The 16,703-nt window shown below is 35.6% G+C and overlaps 1 protein-coding gene across 1 annotated transcript in view; it reads left to right on the forward strand.

Moving 5' to 3' along the window:
- LOC149807092 (dual specificity testis-specific protein kinase 2-like) overlaps positions 1-16,001 on the forward strand; it is a 122,500-nt gene extending 106,499 nt beyond the window's left edge. Inside the window, exon 10 of the mRNA XM_089961834.1 lies at positions 4,232-16,001. Within this exon, the coding sequence (XP_089817960.1) occupies positions 4,232-5,331 (1,100 nt within the window). The 3' untranslated portion in view covers positions 5,332-16,001. The remainder of the gene's footprint in view (positions 1-4,231) is intronic.
- The last annotated feature ends 702 nt before the right edge of the window (positions 16,002-16,703 follow it).

The following is a 16,703-nucleotide window of genomic DNA, read 5'->3' on the forward strand; positions in this document are numbered from 1 at the left end:
CTGACTTCAGATATGGCTGCTGTTACCATAATAATGAAAATCTTTTTGCTGCTTCTGTTGTGTGAATTGTTTCTTTACTCAACAGTTTAAAAGAATAAATAACAGAAGATAGGGACTTGGATTCCTGAAAATTCTTTGGCAGTATAGTATCAATCCTTTTGAAGGAATCGTGTCTTTATTCCACTTAAGTAATATTGACTGAAATTTACTCACTTTAGTTTTTAAAATACCTCTTTTTTATTCCTCAGCTTTTTTCAGTTATCAGGACTACATTTGTGCCTTTCTTTTTTACAATCCTTCTGTTCAGTCCATTATTCAGTCTTTTGGTTCAGTGACAGTGGATCTTGTTGAGAGAAATCTTGTAGGAAACAATATACATGTAGTTGATTGCCTTTAACAGACGCTTTTGAAGTTGCTTTAGGGCATTTTTGGTGTAACTGATTTTCCTTAGGTATAGTTTCATTTCAGAGCGTGCAGATCAATGTATAAAGTTAGTATTGTGTGAAAATGTAAGAATAAATCTTGCATGCATTTGCCAAGTGTACATCTTTGTTTATATGCCTCACCTTATCTGTGGAGAGGGTATAATGTCCCCCCCCCCATCACATGCTCTTGTATACCATACCCTGTCTTTAATTTCATGTCATCTCAATAACTTTTGATGGATTTCGTGTCTTAAAAGCAAATTTGGTTTGAGAATTTATGTTAAATGAGATTTTGGCCTAGTTTAATGTTCAGCTCTTTAGTTGCATGAAGTTAATTGTTAGGTTGCAACTCATAAAATACTCAAGTGTTGGCATGGTTTTCAAACTTTGGATTTTGCACCCTAAATCATTGGGTTTCCTGTGAGTTTCAGATGCATCATTATAATATTGTGGTGATCTTTCTCTACAATATCTGGTACCAGACCTTGAGATCAGACATTAGATGGCTTCATACCTTGTCCATTCCAATTCTAGTATCATGATTTATGCAGATTGACGAAACTTACACATGCACTGACCAGCCAAACTACATCCATGACTGGCTTTGTTGCAGATGGACAGCATAACCAGTACTGGATTTGTTGGTTGACTTTTTCAAAATATTCAGTACAAGACTGAGGAGATCAATGAGAACTGGCATTGGGCCATTCCATCACCAGTCATAGTGTGTGGGCCATTCCATCACCAGTCATAGTGCGTGGGCCATTCCATCACCAGTCATAGTACGTGGGCCATTCCATCACCAGTCATAGTGCATGGGCCATTCCATCACCAGTCATAGTGCATGAACAGTATAGGTTATGGTGATTGTCTTTCCAACATGGTATCAGTTGCAGATTGTTGAAAACACTTGGAGCCAGTGCTTGGAGGTTGCTATTTCACATCATTGTAGAGCTCCCAGCTTAGTTTATCTTCCTTAGCATCATGCTTCCTCCAGTCTATTGTACCATCTCAGGAAGTTTTTCTTTCACTCCTCACCTTTCACATTAAAAAATGGATAATTATAAGCTCCTCTTTCTCTACTTCATCCAGAGATGTCAGGAGAAAATTCAGCCTTCTTTGCCTCCAAAGAAGATGTCTTGTGGCTTCTGTTTCCAAAGTTCTATGCTCCCCCTGCTCTGTTGATGACTTCCAATAAAATTCCTGTATCCATTGACATTTTAAACAAAATTGATCAGCCAGCTTTCAAACAATTACTGCTGTATAGTTATGTCACTGACATCTTGCATTGGTTTGACAGACTACTGTAAGACCCTAATGTCAACAGACCTTCTCAGAATGATGACTACTGACCAACTTCACTGAGGCCTTGTACAAGATTCACTTGCTAGTTTTCCATACTGAGGTCTCAGCCATTGACAGAAACATCACTCAGCTGGTCATGTGGAAGCCATCTTCCATGTGTATAGATCAGAAACCTATCTTGGACATGAAACAGCTAGTGTGCAGCATCATAAATGTTGGTTCCATGTTTGATGTTGTCTTCATGGCAGTCTTTCTGCAAGTTGAGCTAAACCTATATACTGCAAGAGGCCTCATCCAACACACTTGTATACTACTAGTAAGACCTATGTCAGTACTCATATACTACTGAGACCTCTTCCAACACACATGTATATTACTAGTGAGAACTTCCATCACACCTATATGCTATTAGTGAGACCTCTTCCAACACAAGTGTATACTGCTAGTATGACCTCTACCAAGACATGCTAAACAGAGCAGATCAACACAACCTTTCCAATTCCATGGCTACTTCTGTCAACCTCCAGGTTGCACAAAGAAACATTTTTTTATCCTGGGGCTCCTTAAGGTCGAGTGACCTAAGGCACTGATCTTGCATATCACGGACATTTCACTTCTGTCTGCATGGGTCTGAGTCTTGGATCTGCCAACATGTGTATTTGAAAATGCTGGCTGGTAGCATCCTGTGCATCAGTGGTTCATCCCAGTGTCTTTCCATATTCTTCTTCCTCCAAATATACTGGCTGTCAGTTATAGCAAGCATATCATGTGCTGAAAAATTGCATCAAGCCCACAACAATAACAACAAGTATCCAACTCTGCAAAAGAAAATGTGCTGCTTGCCTTCCCTAAAACCAAACCAGACCAGACTTTTATGTCCACATCCACAATGCTCAATGATCACCATCCATAAGGCAGCCCTTAGACCCCAATTTCTTGCTCCATAGCCACACAGAGATCAGGAAAATAGGACACTGAAGAGGCATGACTTTCAGGCCCATTGACTCTGAGACTTTTCTCAGTTTCAAAACAGTACCAGAAAAATAGGAAGGAAGGAACGCACTGAGTCATGATGGACAGGAAAAGCTCCCTTCAAACCTTGCTGCTTGGCAAGGTCCCAGCTGTCTAGAGCAAATGACAGAAGAACAGGAGAAGATTTTAGCCCAGTTTCTGTCTTTGCCAGCCTCCTTTTCAGAGAAAACAGCATCCTGCTTGTGCTGCACTTTTCCAAAAATGGAAAGACCCATGGGTCCTACAAGTCATCTCAAAGGGCCTCAAAATCATGTTCCTTGACATTCTTCCATATCAAGGGTTACTTTTGGCCACATTCATCCCCAGAGTCCTATACAAAGCAGATGTTGTGCACTAAACCATTGGGATTTTATTCCAAACTTATTTGGGCCCCCAATCCAATGCATATGCCACACAGGTTATCAGCCTTAGCTAGTCAACACATGCACACAAGTTCAGGATTTAGAACACAAGGTCAATCCTGAATTTCATGTAAGATGGAGTGTTTGCACTGATAGCCTAGATCTCTAAGATGTATACCTTCTTGAGTTTCATGGACATCATGTACTAGTCCATGACTATCCCTTTTGGCATCAATCTCATCTTTGGATGTTCACAGGAATCCTAAACCCTCTCATGTATCACACTTCAGTTCCTGACATTGAATTACCTGGAGTTCAGGACCTCTCTAAGTTAAGCCTGTCTACCTCAGGAACAGTCCTTGTAGATCATCTTTGTTGTGTCTTCCATCTGCTTCAATTTTAGCCTGGGAATTTCTTAGCATCTTGTGTTTTTTTTTATGCAGCCATGAATAGTTCAGATTCCATAAAATGTATGCTAGGCTTCCAGATAAGCATGCTGATAGGTTGGCATTTTTTAGCTGTCCCTCACAAGCCCTCCACACAGTTAAATCTCTAGCACAGTGTGCACTTCAGAAGTAAATGACAAATTACAGGATGTAATGCCAATTCCGCAGAAAACCCACTAATTTCCAGCTAGGTAAGCAGATGACACTATCAGTTTTAGTGCCAAAACAAGCCAGAAGACAACGTTGTTTTTGTTTTTTGTTTCGGAGAGCAAGAATTGTAAGCTGGTGGAGCTTTGATTGGGTAATTATTATCCCATAAACATATCTTTTAAAAAAAATTAGTTTCCACAAAGTTCAGCTGTTTCAGGCCCTGCTTAGCAAATTTAAGCAGTTGGAGCATTTTGTATTGCACTAATTGCTAAAAGATCCTGTTCACATTCTATCCTGCAGTCCTCTTTTCATATTGGTAATAGTTTTATAATAATCACTCTGTATTCAGTATCATATCTGAGAATTATATTTGAAGAACATCATATACATGATAATGAAACAAGGACAATTTGTAGACAAATATCTTTAAATGATTTGATAGGCAGTCTGTTCATTTATATGCACAGTGATGATTTTGTGACTGGTTGACAATTTGACAAGCATATCAGTGTAAGTACATTTTACTTTACAGATGCCTCTGGTTACAAAAGGTCAAGGTCAGCAGACAACATTTTGGAAGCTGATGAGGATGAGGAATTTCATGATGAGGTGTTTCATGAACTTGTAACACCACAGCTGATTGGTGAGGCCATGAGTCGTGATGATCCATTCTACTCTCCAACACAATCAAATCCTTTTGCCAGTATGGCTGAGTTCAAGGATGGACGTAAAATTCTGGGTTCATGTAGGGATCAGGAAACAAATGGCTATGACCTTCCATCCCCCTCTTCTGCGGGAACGCCTCCTGGTACCCCAATTCTTCCTGACAATGCTGGAAGTCGTAAAAAGGCAGTTATTCAGAGGAAAAGCCAGTCATTACCATCATCTCCAGTTTTGCTGAGAAAAGCTGCGGAACGCTTACATCAAGAGTCCATCCATGGTACTGGTTATCTAAAACAGCCCATCAATCCAAATAGATATTCATTCCCAGCATTTGGCAATAGGTCAAAAAGTGTATTTTTCCCAGAGGCAGTTGCTCAGAAGCTTAAATTTGAAATGTATGATAGTCCAAATGGGAAAGATAGTAGGGAAAGTTCAGTTGAAAAGCAGCTGTATGGTTCCACACGCTGCAGACGTTCCACAGCTCTTGGAGCACATCGTGTTCCACGTCATGTTTTCAACAAGCAACGAAGTACTGAGGAGGGATCCTGTAACAATTATTCTGACAAGGCAAACAAATCATTGACATTGCAGAATGGTGATGGAGATCAGACCCCACAAAATGGTGAGGGAATTCACAGTCCAGTGACTGAAATGTATGTGAACCATAATATTGAAACAAAAAATGAGAATTTTAATAACAATGAGGAACCCATTTTGTGTCCCATCAGAAGTGCATCAGACACTTTAGTGGCTTATGATAATATTTCTTCATTGGCCAATCCTCGATCCAGTTTTTCCAAGATAGATTACAACGAGTACAGTGGTGACCATCAGATAATAAAGGAGGAAACATTTACTACTAAAGGAGACACTCATTTCACAGAAGAAGTTTTCTATTCATCCAAAGTTTCCAGGTCTGTTAGAAAGTCAACAAATTACCATAGATCTGAAACCCAACAAAAACTCTGAGAAAACAGCCACTTTTTTGTTGAGTTGTTTCTGATTGTATTTTAGTTCAGCATGTTTGTAACAGTGTTAATTCCAGAAATGGAAAAAGTGGGGCACAAAGACCCCTTACAAAGTCAAAACTTGGAGTCATTTAGAATCAAATGTGGATCACAAACATGATTTCCTGTTCTTGTTTATACGAGTTTATTTTAGAACATTCAAACACATTATTAACATCTTCTGCATATTCATGCATGATTAACTATCACACTCAAGAATTTTATTTTGGACACTTGAGTCTACAATTTTTTGTCCCTGTTTGCTGCTATGGAAAGAAATGCAGCTTGTGCTGAAGATTTCATGTTATCTTCATTACATTACCTATCCATGGTAATTGACCATGAGTTCTTGATAGGTACCAAAATTAGTCACAACTAGTAAAACTTTATGTCAGCCTATGAAATAATTATTTTATGTTCCTTTATGAAGGAGTGCACTCAATTCTGTAACTATTACCTGAGAAAGTCGACCCAAATTATCATTTATGTTTATTTCTGGGATCTTTATGGGCTTTAAGACCACCATAAAGGCAAAGATGAAAAAATGATGGTCAGGGCTTTAATGGTGTAGCCTGCAATGAACACTGTCAGATGTATGTTCATGTTTTACTGTATACATTTCTAGATGCTGCCACATTTCATTTAAACTAGTCTTTAATTTTAGTGTTCTCCTAATCAATATGGTAGATTATCTGGAAAATTAAAAAAAATTGCTTGTCTTCAGATGAGATTTAATGAAACTGTTAAAATAATTACTTACTTTTCCTAAATATTTTTACATAAAAAAGTTTCATAAAATTTGACTTATCCAGCCAATATTTTTACATTCCAGGCCACAGGAAAAATGATTTCTCTCAGACCTGTTGAATTGCAAGTGTTTTACATAGAATTTTTGCTATTTGAAATGAAAAAGAAATGGTTCCCTTAATTTTCATTAAGCAAAGTAACTGTGATAGTTATTTAGTACTATGGTGTATGGAGCAAATGTTTGTACATTTTTTAAGTTGTATATATTTTGCATTAGTTCAGACAAATCCTTTCAAATCTGGAGCAGTCACTTGTTATGGTTTCTTTCTGAAGCTTCTGAATTTATCAATTTAGATACTTTTGTTAATTTATTATTTATTTCAATGAGTTCCCCTCATACATATGGCTGTTTGTTTGTTTTTGGAGTTAGCCAAGCTTATTGGATATTGGCTCAATAGTGTGTCTAGTAAAACAGTGTTTTGAGCTTTCATATTTTTTTGATGAGGTATTAAAATACATCACACAATTAGTGCAGAAAAAAGGAAAAAGAATGAAAAGTTACTAATGTTTATTTGTAATGGCAGATCTGGGTCTACTTCATACCTTGTCTCAAGATAATAATTAAACCTTGTTCAGCAAAGTAGTTTTCACAATTTGGAATTGAGATTCTCTCTTATCCTGTATTTTATTTTGTATTATAAACCAACTCCCTTGGTATGGATACTTCTGTTGGTTAAGGGAGGGAACACATGTAGATTTGATTACATAACACCTGGCAATTTTATATAAACTATATGTTGTTTAGTTAAAATGAAAAGTTTGCCATAAATTGTCAATTTTATCTGATTTTTTTTCTTTTCTTAAAAAGCTGGTAATACTACTTGTAAAATAGTAAATGTTGTGTTTAGAACTGTAACTATGGCCATTGAAAGAAGTGAAGAATTAAGTTTTAAAATGGACAAGTTTTTACAGTTTACCATAATTTCAAAAAACAAGAATATGACATAAGATTTGAATGTAAAATTTTTAGTGTATAAAAAATATCATACCCTTCAGTTCCAGTGTAGACAATCTAATGGCTGAAATAAAATCAAACAGTTTTCTTTGTAAATTAAGACTTTCATTATTTCTCCACCAAAAGAATGGTTCACAGGTATATATTGTGGTACCCAAATCTGTCATCAAGTCATATATCACTGAGTATATTTCACATCAACATATTTGATTCTGTTCAGTTTTTATAATTATTGCATTATTGCATTGCGTTTCATGGAGTTTGTTTTTATAGTGGATGAGCATAATGTGTTGTCTTTATCAGTCGGTGAAGAGTTTTCTTTCAAGAAACTAACTCAAAAACTTCTGCACTGTGAAAATCTTTAATAAAACTTCACTATTTCACAGCTAAACTTTGATGTCTATTAATTATTAATTATTAATGACTTGATGCAAGAAATCTTCAATTCATCAGTGACTGGTTTCTGTTAAGGAATGTTTTAGTCCGAGTGTGATGTAAGTAAATAATGGGTGATTCAGGCGTGTTGTTTCATATTCATGGCATTGAAAGCTAGCACACTTTTATGCATGAATGTGTTTTTACTAATAAATACTGAAGTACTGTATTTATTTTTGTGTAGCACATACCTAGCTACCTAACATTGTATTGTATGAACAGTGCTGGCTGATCAGGGTCTAAACGGTTCCCATGAACGTACATGTATTGTAAAAGTGTAATATGAACACTGTATTGCTTGAACAGCACATGTATATATATGTCTAAGCTGTTCCCATCAACTCCTTAGTAATATGGATACTATTTTATGAACAACACTCAGATACATGTCTAAGTTCTTCCCATGTACTTAATACCATATATACTCACTTGTGTGTCCAACTGCAAACTGCACAGACCCGGATATGCTGTCAGATCTGGGTCAGTGCAGTTTGTTAGGAGTAATCAGTGGAACAAACAAGATTGACCCTAATATGCAGGCACATTATTCTATGGCAGATCAGGATCTTTATTGTTTGAATTTTGACTTACAAGTAAATGTATACTTTAAGTAATATGAACATGGTATTGTATGAACAGGTCTTGCAGATACATGCCTAAGTTGTTCCCATGCACTCATAAGTAAAATGAACCATGTATTTTATGAGCTTCACAAGCAGATCAGGATTGAAGCAGTTCCCATGTACTCATTAGTAATATAAACACTATATTATATGAACAGTACTGACAGATCAGTGTCGGAACAGTTGCCATGTACTCATAAGTAAAATTAAGACTTTTGTATGAGCCACAGTAGCAAATAAGGGTCTGAGCAGTTCCCATGTGCTCATGAGTAATGTCAAGAATGTAGACCATGGTCTGGAAGTCATAAAATGTTGGAGCTTGAGATTTTGTGTCAGCCAATCACAATTGACTTTCTTGTTGTAATGCCATTTATGATTAGCCTGATCCACCAGTACAGTAAACAACAGCGGCTGACACAAAATCTCAAGCTCAGAAGTTTAAGATTTCCAGACCATAGTGTACACTGTCAATATTACTTATGAATACATGGGAACTGCTCAGACCAATATGTGGTAGTGCAGTTCATACATTAGTGTTCATATTACTTATGAGTACATGGGAACTGCTCAGACCAATATGTGGTAGTGCTGTTCATACAGTAGTGTTCATATTACTTATGAGTACATGGGAATGCTCAGACCCTGAGCCATGACAAAAGAAATCTTTTTGGACAATATGGCATAATCAGGCAAACTAATTTATAGTACTTTGTATAATGCTTTCAAATGTTTGTAATTCATGATGTTTGTATGAAATATATCATACTTTATTTAGGAAGGGTTGCTCTTATGAAATAAACAGTGAATGTTAATTTTATGCCTGAAGGAATATTTTCTCGTGTCGGGCTCATGTATGCATATATATATATATATATATATGTACAGACACGCACACAGTACTGAATGGCCTATCTTTTTGGAAGCTTAAATGGATAGAGGAAACAGTAAAACAATTCATATATTACATGAAATATCAGTCACTTAGATTCATGCATTACCATTTAGTGTAATATAGTGTTGATTTTTTTAATTATTGTATTAAATTTGTGTTCAATGTGTCAGATACAAAAGGCAAAGCAGCCTTTTTGCCACAGTCTAGTAATGAATTGCATAAATGCAAATTGTACATCTTTGTTACATGTCAAGACTTGGTGATGTATATAATGAAACTGTCATACTTTTATTTACTTGCATAAATGAACTGCATATAATTATTTATATACATGAATCAGTGTATGTAATTAAATTTATATACTCAGTAAGGTGTTATATGAGTTTAGGTATATGTTTACTTGACAGAACTATAATACGTGTACCTAACTGATGCAGAAGATTGGATCTGGTTCTGTCTTGGCAGCTATGGGTTTGTCCTTTATATGACACCTGTGTGATTGTTTGAAAGAAGTTATTCAGTGTACAGATATTGTAATTCATTTTCAACAAAGTTATATAATTGAACAATGAAAAAACTTTTAATTTAAAAATTGGATAATGACAGTGCGTATGTTCAAATAATGATTTTGGCATCGAATGTGCACTTTATTACTAAATTCATTTTCTTCATGGTCATGTTGGAAATTGTTTACACACAAGTTTGCTCATTTATATTTTGTCATGATATTATTGAATTCTTAGCTCACTGGAGCAGATATACGGGTGATTGTTAAGTTTTTTTCTGAATTTTATCAGCGTGTTAACCCACTGTTAAAAGACTTGTATAGGTAATTGTACTTTGTAGAATTGTATGATTTTTCCTTAATAAAGGAACCACATTTTTTTTACCTGTATGTTGATAGCTGTAATAGGCATACCATCTTCATTCAGAACCACAGTAAATAAATAATATAATATATAAATTATAGATAACAATCATATTAAACAAAATTGCTTTTATAAAGCTGCTCCTTTTTAGTTATTTGTTTTTTATTTTCAATGTAAAAATGTACTTTACTCCATGTAGTCATTATACCACAAGAAACCTATAAGCAGACATTATGTACGAGTTACAGGAAGATCAATTATACTTATTATATTGTGTATTCATAACTGGTTTGTTTGCATCTAAAGTGTACGTCATTGTGTCATGTAGGTGACTTTTTTAATCTTAAATAAAATTTGAATTATATTAATACAGTGTTTCCAATGTGCATTTATTCCTGATGGGATCTGAAGCCTAAACGTCATCAAAAACTTTGACAAAAACTGTATAGTGGCAGCCAGAGACTAAACTGAGTTGAGAAAAGTAGACATCAGGTCTAACAATTACCAGTGAAGGGTGTAGTTTTTCATTTTTCCTATATGCAACACTGTCATTCTGACATTATAGCATGTGACATTTAATCTGGTTTATACTAGATCACACCACTTGATTGGCCTTTTCTTGATTGGCCTTCTCAAGAAACATCCATGTATTTCTACACTAAGTTTGTCATATATATTTTCTGGGGCAGTTACATAATGATCTTGCAAAAAATATATATCAACAAGCAGTGAATTAAATTAACCAATTGCCATTAAAGGTATGTTTATTCAAATAAAAATGACACCTGTAGCTGAAATAGTCTGTCCTGCACGCCTGCATGATTTGTATGACTTGTACTTTAGGGACATTGTTAGCTCTTGCAAGATTGTGGAAAAGAGATGACTAATAATTTGTAATGTATGTACTGTAGCATTGTATAACAACTAGAGTATAGTAATTTGTAACTAATTGTGATAATTACACTGTTAATTTTGTTGTTGTCACTCCAGTCTCCAGAATGCCTGCTGTACCTAAGTTGTCTTCATTTTTATCCCATTTTATATAAGGGAATGAGGCAGCTGTCACTGTATCTGTCTGACTCTCCATCCATTCATTTCATTTCTGGGTTGAAACTCCAAAACCATTCAAGATATATGCATGAAATTTGGTACACATATTAGACTAATGTTGTAGATATGTGTGAAATTTGGTACAATTATTGGATTAATTGTGTAGATGTGCCTATTGCTGTTTAAAATTCTTTTGTTTTAATATTTGTAATAGTTTCATCCGTTTGTTTGTCTATCCATCCATTATCCACAGTTTTGTTTCCAAGATGAAATTCCAAAATCATTAAGATATCCCCATAAACTTTTGTAAACTTGTTCCAAGCTTCATCTGCTTGTCTGTTCATTCATCCATGCGTGCTTCATACATTTGTTTCTGGAGCATAATTCCAAAATAATTTATCTCCATGAATTTTATTACGTGTATTGGACTTGTGGTTCAGATGTGCCCTTTGCTTTTCACAATTCGTCAGTTTCAGTATTTTTATTGTTGGTGTCTCTTTGTCAATCCATCCATCCATTATCTTTTTTTATAGGAAAAACTCCAAAACCTTGTAAAAAGATACCTGAAATTTGCACTCTTATTAGGCTAGTAACGTACATACATTATTTGCTGTTCTTCAGTTTCTGTCTTTTCATCATCCATCCACTGTTCAGACTTTGATTTCCCTTGTAAAACATGATGCCAGTGACTTCCCTGTATACTTCATAATTTCATGTACCGTAAAGATTCTATATCCTGAGAGACATTTTTATGTGGTGAGGGATGTTGATGTCATCAGCTTCTTGGTTTTTTATATTTATTCCCAAATATGTAATATTTGAAAGATACAGCTGTCTGTCTGTCTGTCTGTCTGTCTGTCTTTACTTAAACCAAACTGGACACACTTGTCAAATAACTTGCCTATAGGTGTCTTTTGATACTTAGGTATTTCTACATTTTTAATGTTATCATGGGAAAAAGTGTAGGAAAAGTAACATACATCCTGAGAGTGCTGTACCATACAAAACTGGCATAATTAGTACACACATTGAGGCTGTTGTACCATAGCATACTGCCATAAGTATACACCTTTGTTGGACCATAGCATGCTGGCATAAGTATATGCCTTGAGAGTGTTGTTCCATAGCATGCTGGCATAAGTAGTACACACCTTGTGGGTGTTGTACCATAGCATACTGGCATAAGTTTACACCTTTGTTGTACCATAGCATGCTGGCATAAGTATATGCCTTGAGAGTGTTGTACCATAGCATGCTGGCATAAGTAGTACACACCTTGTGGGTGTTGTACCATAGCATACTGGCATAAGCATAAACCTTAAGGGTCTTGTACCATAGCATGCTGGCATGAGTATATGCCTTGAGAGTGTTGTACCATAGCATACTGGCATAAGCATAAACCTTAACAGTCTTGTACCATAGCATACTGGCATAAGTTTACATCTTTTTGTACCATAGCATACTGGCATAGGTATATGCCTTGAGGGTGTTGTACCATAGCATACTGGCATAATTATACACCTTGGTAGTGCTAGCACTTGATACTGGCATAAGTTGAATACACCTGGAGAGTGCTGCACTGGCACAGATAATATGGCTAACAGAATAGTGAGAAATTTCTATAATGCTTTAAAATTTTTGTTCATAAATATATCCCAGCATTTCACCCCTACTCCTGTGACAGAGATGAGTCCATTGTCAAATAAGTGCATATCCTTTCTAGAAACTGAGTACAAGGACTGGTCAACATGAGGTTTATTGATTAGGAACATAATATGTACTATGATTCAATGCAGTCCACAGGGGTGACCTAGATGGCCAAGTGTTTGAAGGTGCTCACCTTTACAGATCACTGACATCTCACCTCTCTCCATGTGGGTTTGAGTCTCGGGATTGGCCAACAAGGATATGTGAGAAAGCTTGACAGTTGCTGTAAGTCAGAAAGGGCAGTAACTCTTGCACAAATTATTGGAGCACAAAGATTTGTCAATATGTGCACTGTTGGTTGATAATCATATTATGTATCAATGACCTTTTAAAACACTGCAGGACAAGTTGAGTTCACAGGAGCCTGTTTTACATTATTACATTTGCAGTTGGCAAAACCTCTGACTAAAAACAGAGAGCACTGTAATTTATTAATATGCACAATTTGAGATGATGACCATAAGATGTACAAAGTTTCATGGCAATCCATTGAAAACAGACTGGTTGCATTCACATGATTATATCATACACTCAGGCTCCAAGTCAGAAAGAGCAAAAACTCTATAAAAAATAACATGCAGAAGCACAGTGATCCATTGAGGTCTGTTAAATTATTTGCATTTACAAAATTGTGTCATGCACAACATTTAGTTGCAAGTCAAAAAGAGCAGTAACTGACAAAACTGCAAGAGTGCATGATTTGTTGATATGCAGATCTTCATATACAGACTCATTAGATGCACAAAGTTTCACACTAAACTTGCACTAGTTGCATTTACACAAATCTATCATACACTATTCGTCTGCAAGACAAAAAGAGCAAATAACTCAGACAAAAATTGTGAGTGAAGGAATTTGTCACTGTGTAGATATTCACATAAGGATCATAGCATTTCCAGGTTTGATGGTGATCCAGTAAAATCAGACTCACTCGATTTTGCCACACACTGAATTGAACTGCTAGTCAAAATTGGGGGGGGGGGGACCTTTACAAAAATTGAGTACCGGTATACTGATTTGTGAATATGCACATCTTCAGGTGATAATAATCTGTGAAAAATTGGGGTACTAGTTGAAGATTGCATAATGGATGGAATGAAGGATGGACAGACATGAAGAATCAAGAGTACTGCACAATAGAGTACTTTTGGCAGGAGTGTTTGTATAAGCAGGGATTTAGGGCAGATATGTTACCTCTAAGTGACTGAAACTAATGCAACAAAATCCAGTATATGTCTGAATATTGCATCTAGGCAATTTAAAGAATTAGTGTTAGGACTGATCAGCCTGGTGTCAGGATAATGTGACTGGGTGGGACATCATGCTACATGTCTGCAGCATGATGCTCCAGTGCTAGACACCATTGTAAACTGTCACACTGCATACATCGTAGCTATATGACTGAAAAATTGTTAAAGCTACGTTAAAAATCCAAATCACACAATTTAAAGAAAGTCTATTGCATCATCACAATGTAAAGAATGCCTCAATGTTGCATTGTCACAATATGAAGAATGTCTAAATATTGCATCTTGGCAGTTTAAACAATGTCTTAATATTGCATCTGCACAACACACAATTTCAAGAATGCACTTTGTGATAATATTTAAGTCATTGTGGCCAATTTCGAAAGCATAGGAAAATTTAGTTTACTCTAATACTATTTCTTCATGTTTATGTCTGATAAAAGGACTCCAGATTGGGATATAGTTTCTATATTTTTATATTGCCTGCATTAGATGCATAATACAGAAACAGTACATCAGCAGTTCAATAACATTTTTGAACATCTACGTAGGGAAAATACATTAGGGGTGATTTGTAGTGAAGACATGGTGTTCTGCAGAACATTGAGTTAGCTTTGATCAAACTTTATAGGAATATTTTTATAGGACATGCTTTATCAAAATTGTGTCCAAGGTGGCTCCTCTTTTAATGGTTTGAATGAAAAACCAGTTTTCAGCTTCTTTAGAATGACAGAGCCAGTATCAATCAAAATTTATATAAATGTTTGTTAGGGCATGCTTTATCAAAATTGTGTTTGGGGTGGTTCCTTAAAAACAGTGTTGCTTTCATTATTGCTATTTAAGATATGTATTTTCAACTTCACAGTAAGTCAGTTTTGATCTTTGGACATGTTTTTTCAAAGTTATGGCCAGGGTAGCTCCCTGGCAAATTGGGTGGCTTCCTTAGCAACCAGGTGGAAAAACTTTTAAGCTTCTTTTCTAGAATGACTGAGCCAGTTGGGTGTTCTTGAGGATGTGCTTTATCAAATCTTTTTTCCAGGGTAGCACTCTTAAGGATTGATGTGGTTTCCATAGCAACCAAGTGGTAAATATTTTTGGGACTTTTCCTTTAAACAGCTGAAGCAATTCTGATCAGACTTGGTAGGACTATTTCCTCAGTCAGGCTTCATTGTAACTGTCCTAGCAATGGTGGGGCTTTCATAGCAACCATTGGGAAAATTCAACTTCTTCTACAGAACAGCTGAAACAGTTTTGATTAAACATGGTAGAAACAAGTCTTTTGACATGTTGTAGCAAAACATTTTCAGGATTGGCTCCCCTTGCAATTGTGTAAAGCCAGCCCGTAGAATGATTTTCTCTTCAAAACTGCCTTACTGTGTTAGACTAGATGTGATAGATAAAAGTTTTAACATTCATACAAAAAATGTACATCATCAAGTATAGCTTAAGTTGATGGAAGTTGAAATAGTTAAAGAACATATCTGATACCACTGTTTTTTCACAAATATCAGGAAATTATCCTGAAATGGCGTCTTTGACCCAAGGCATGGGCCTTATTACTATATTTGACTTTTACTCTAATGTATATTAGGTGAACAATGTCAGACCCACACAGCCCTCTTGTTTATCTTTGATAATTAATATACAGGCTATGTGCAGATTTACAAGAATTGTAAGTTTTTGAGACAGTACCTAGTTGTGATAAAAAAGAATGTGCTTGTAGGTGTTGTTCATTTCCTTATATCTCAAGTCCACAACAAAGAACAACGAAAGATTTTATATGCAATCTTAAGTCCTAATTGAATTTAAGGAAAAGTACCTTGTTTTCATAAACATGGCATTATATTTGTAACACACTCACACAAATGTGTAAGTTACTGCCACTTTTCATTCAAAATGTTTTCTTAATACATGCACCGGTATACACCCAGCATGTATGTAAAATGTGTTTGATAAGTATGCTTTGTTTTGTTATAGCGTATGAATGATCTCGCTATCCAAGCAACTGGAATGAATCAACAATAAACTTATTTAAGGAATATATAAATTGTTTACATTATTATTATATTCCTTCTGCCACTGCCCCCACCCACATTTTCAAGCAGATTGAGTGATAAAATAGAGACAAAACATCTTGAGAGATCACCTCTTCAACCAACAAATTTTTAGTTTCACAAGACAGTTGGTCTCACAATAGAGGTCATCATGCCATATAACAAAATTGATATATGCATTAAGAATCTGCCTTTAAGATTATACACTCTTTGCTTGGGTTTGAAGGTGTTATTATGGAAGTCATCTGTGATCTGTTGGCATAACGTCTTAAGCTTTAACTTGAGCCCAGAAGTTTTGTGGTTTCCAGGTCTAGTCTTAAGCAACAGATAGTCTCCAAAAGCCAGGGTCTTTCTTATGTGATTTTAGCTTATTACATTCTTCTGTGATAGATGAAGGGATAGACTATATTTTGTGATTTTAGCTTTATTACATTCTTCTGTGATAGATGAAGGGATAGACTATATTACTTATGTGATTTTAGCTTATTACATTCTTCTGTGATAGATGAAGGGATAGACTATATTATGTGATTTTAGCTTATTACATTCTTCTGTAATAGATGTAGGGATAGACTGTATTACATATGTGGTTTTAGCTTATTACATTCTTCTGTGATAGATGAAGGGATAGACTATATTACTTATGTGGTTTTAACTTATTACATTCTTCTGTGATAGATGAAGGGATGGACTAC

This window comes from Sinohyriopsis cumingii, chromosome 1, assembly GCF_028554795.1.
Source record: "Sinohyriopsis cumingii isolate HCF-2022 chromosome 1, ASM2855479v2, whole genome shotgun sequence".
NCBI classification, from domain to species: Eukaryota; Metazoa; Mollusca; class Bivalvia; order Unionida; family Unionidae; genus Sinohyriopsis; species Sinohyriopsis cumingii.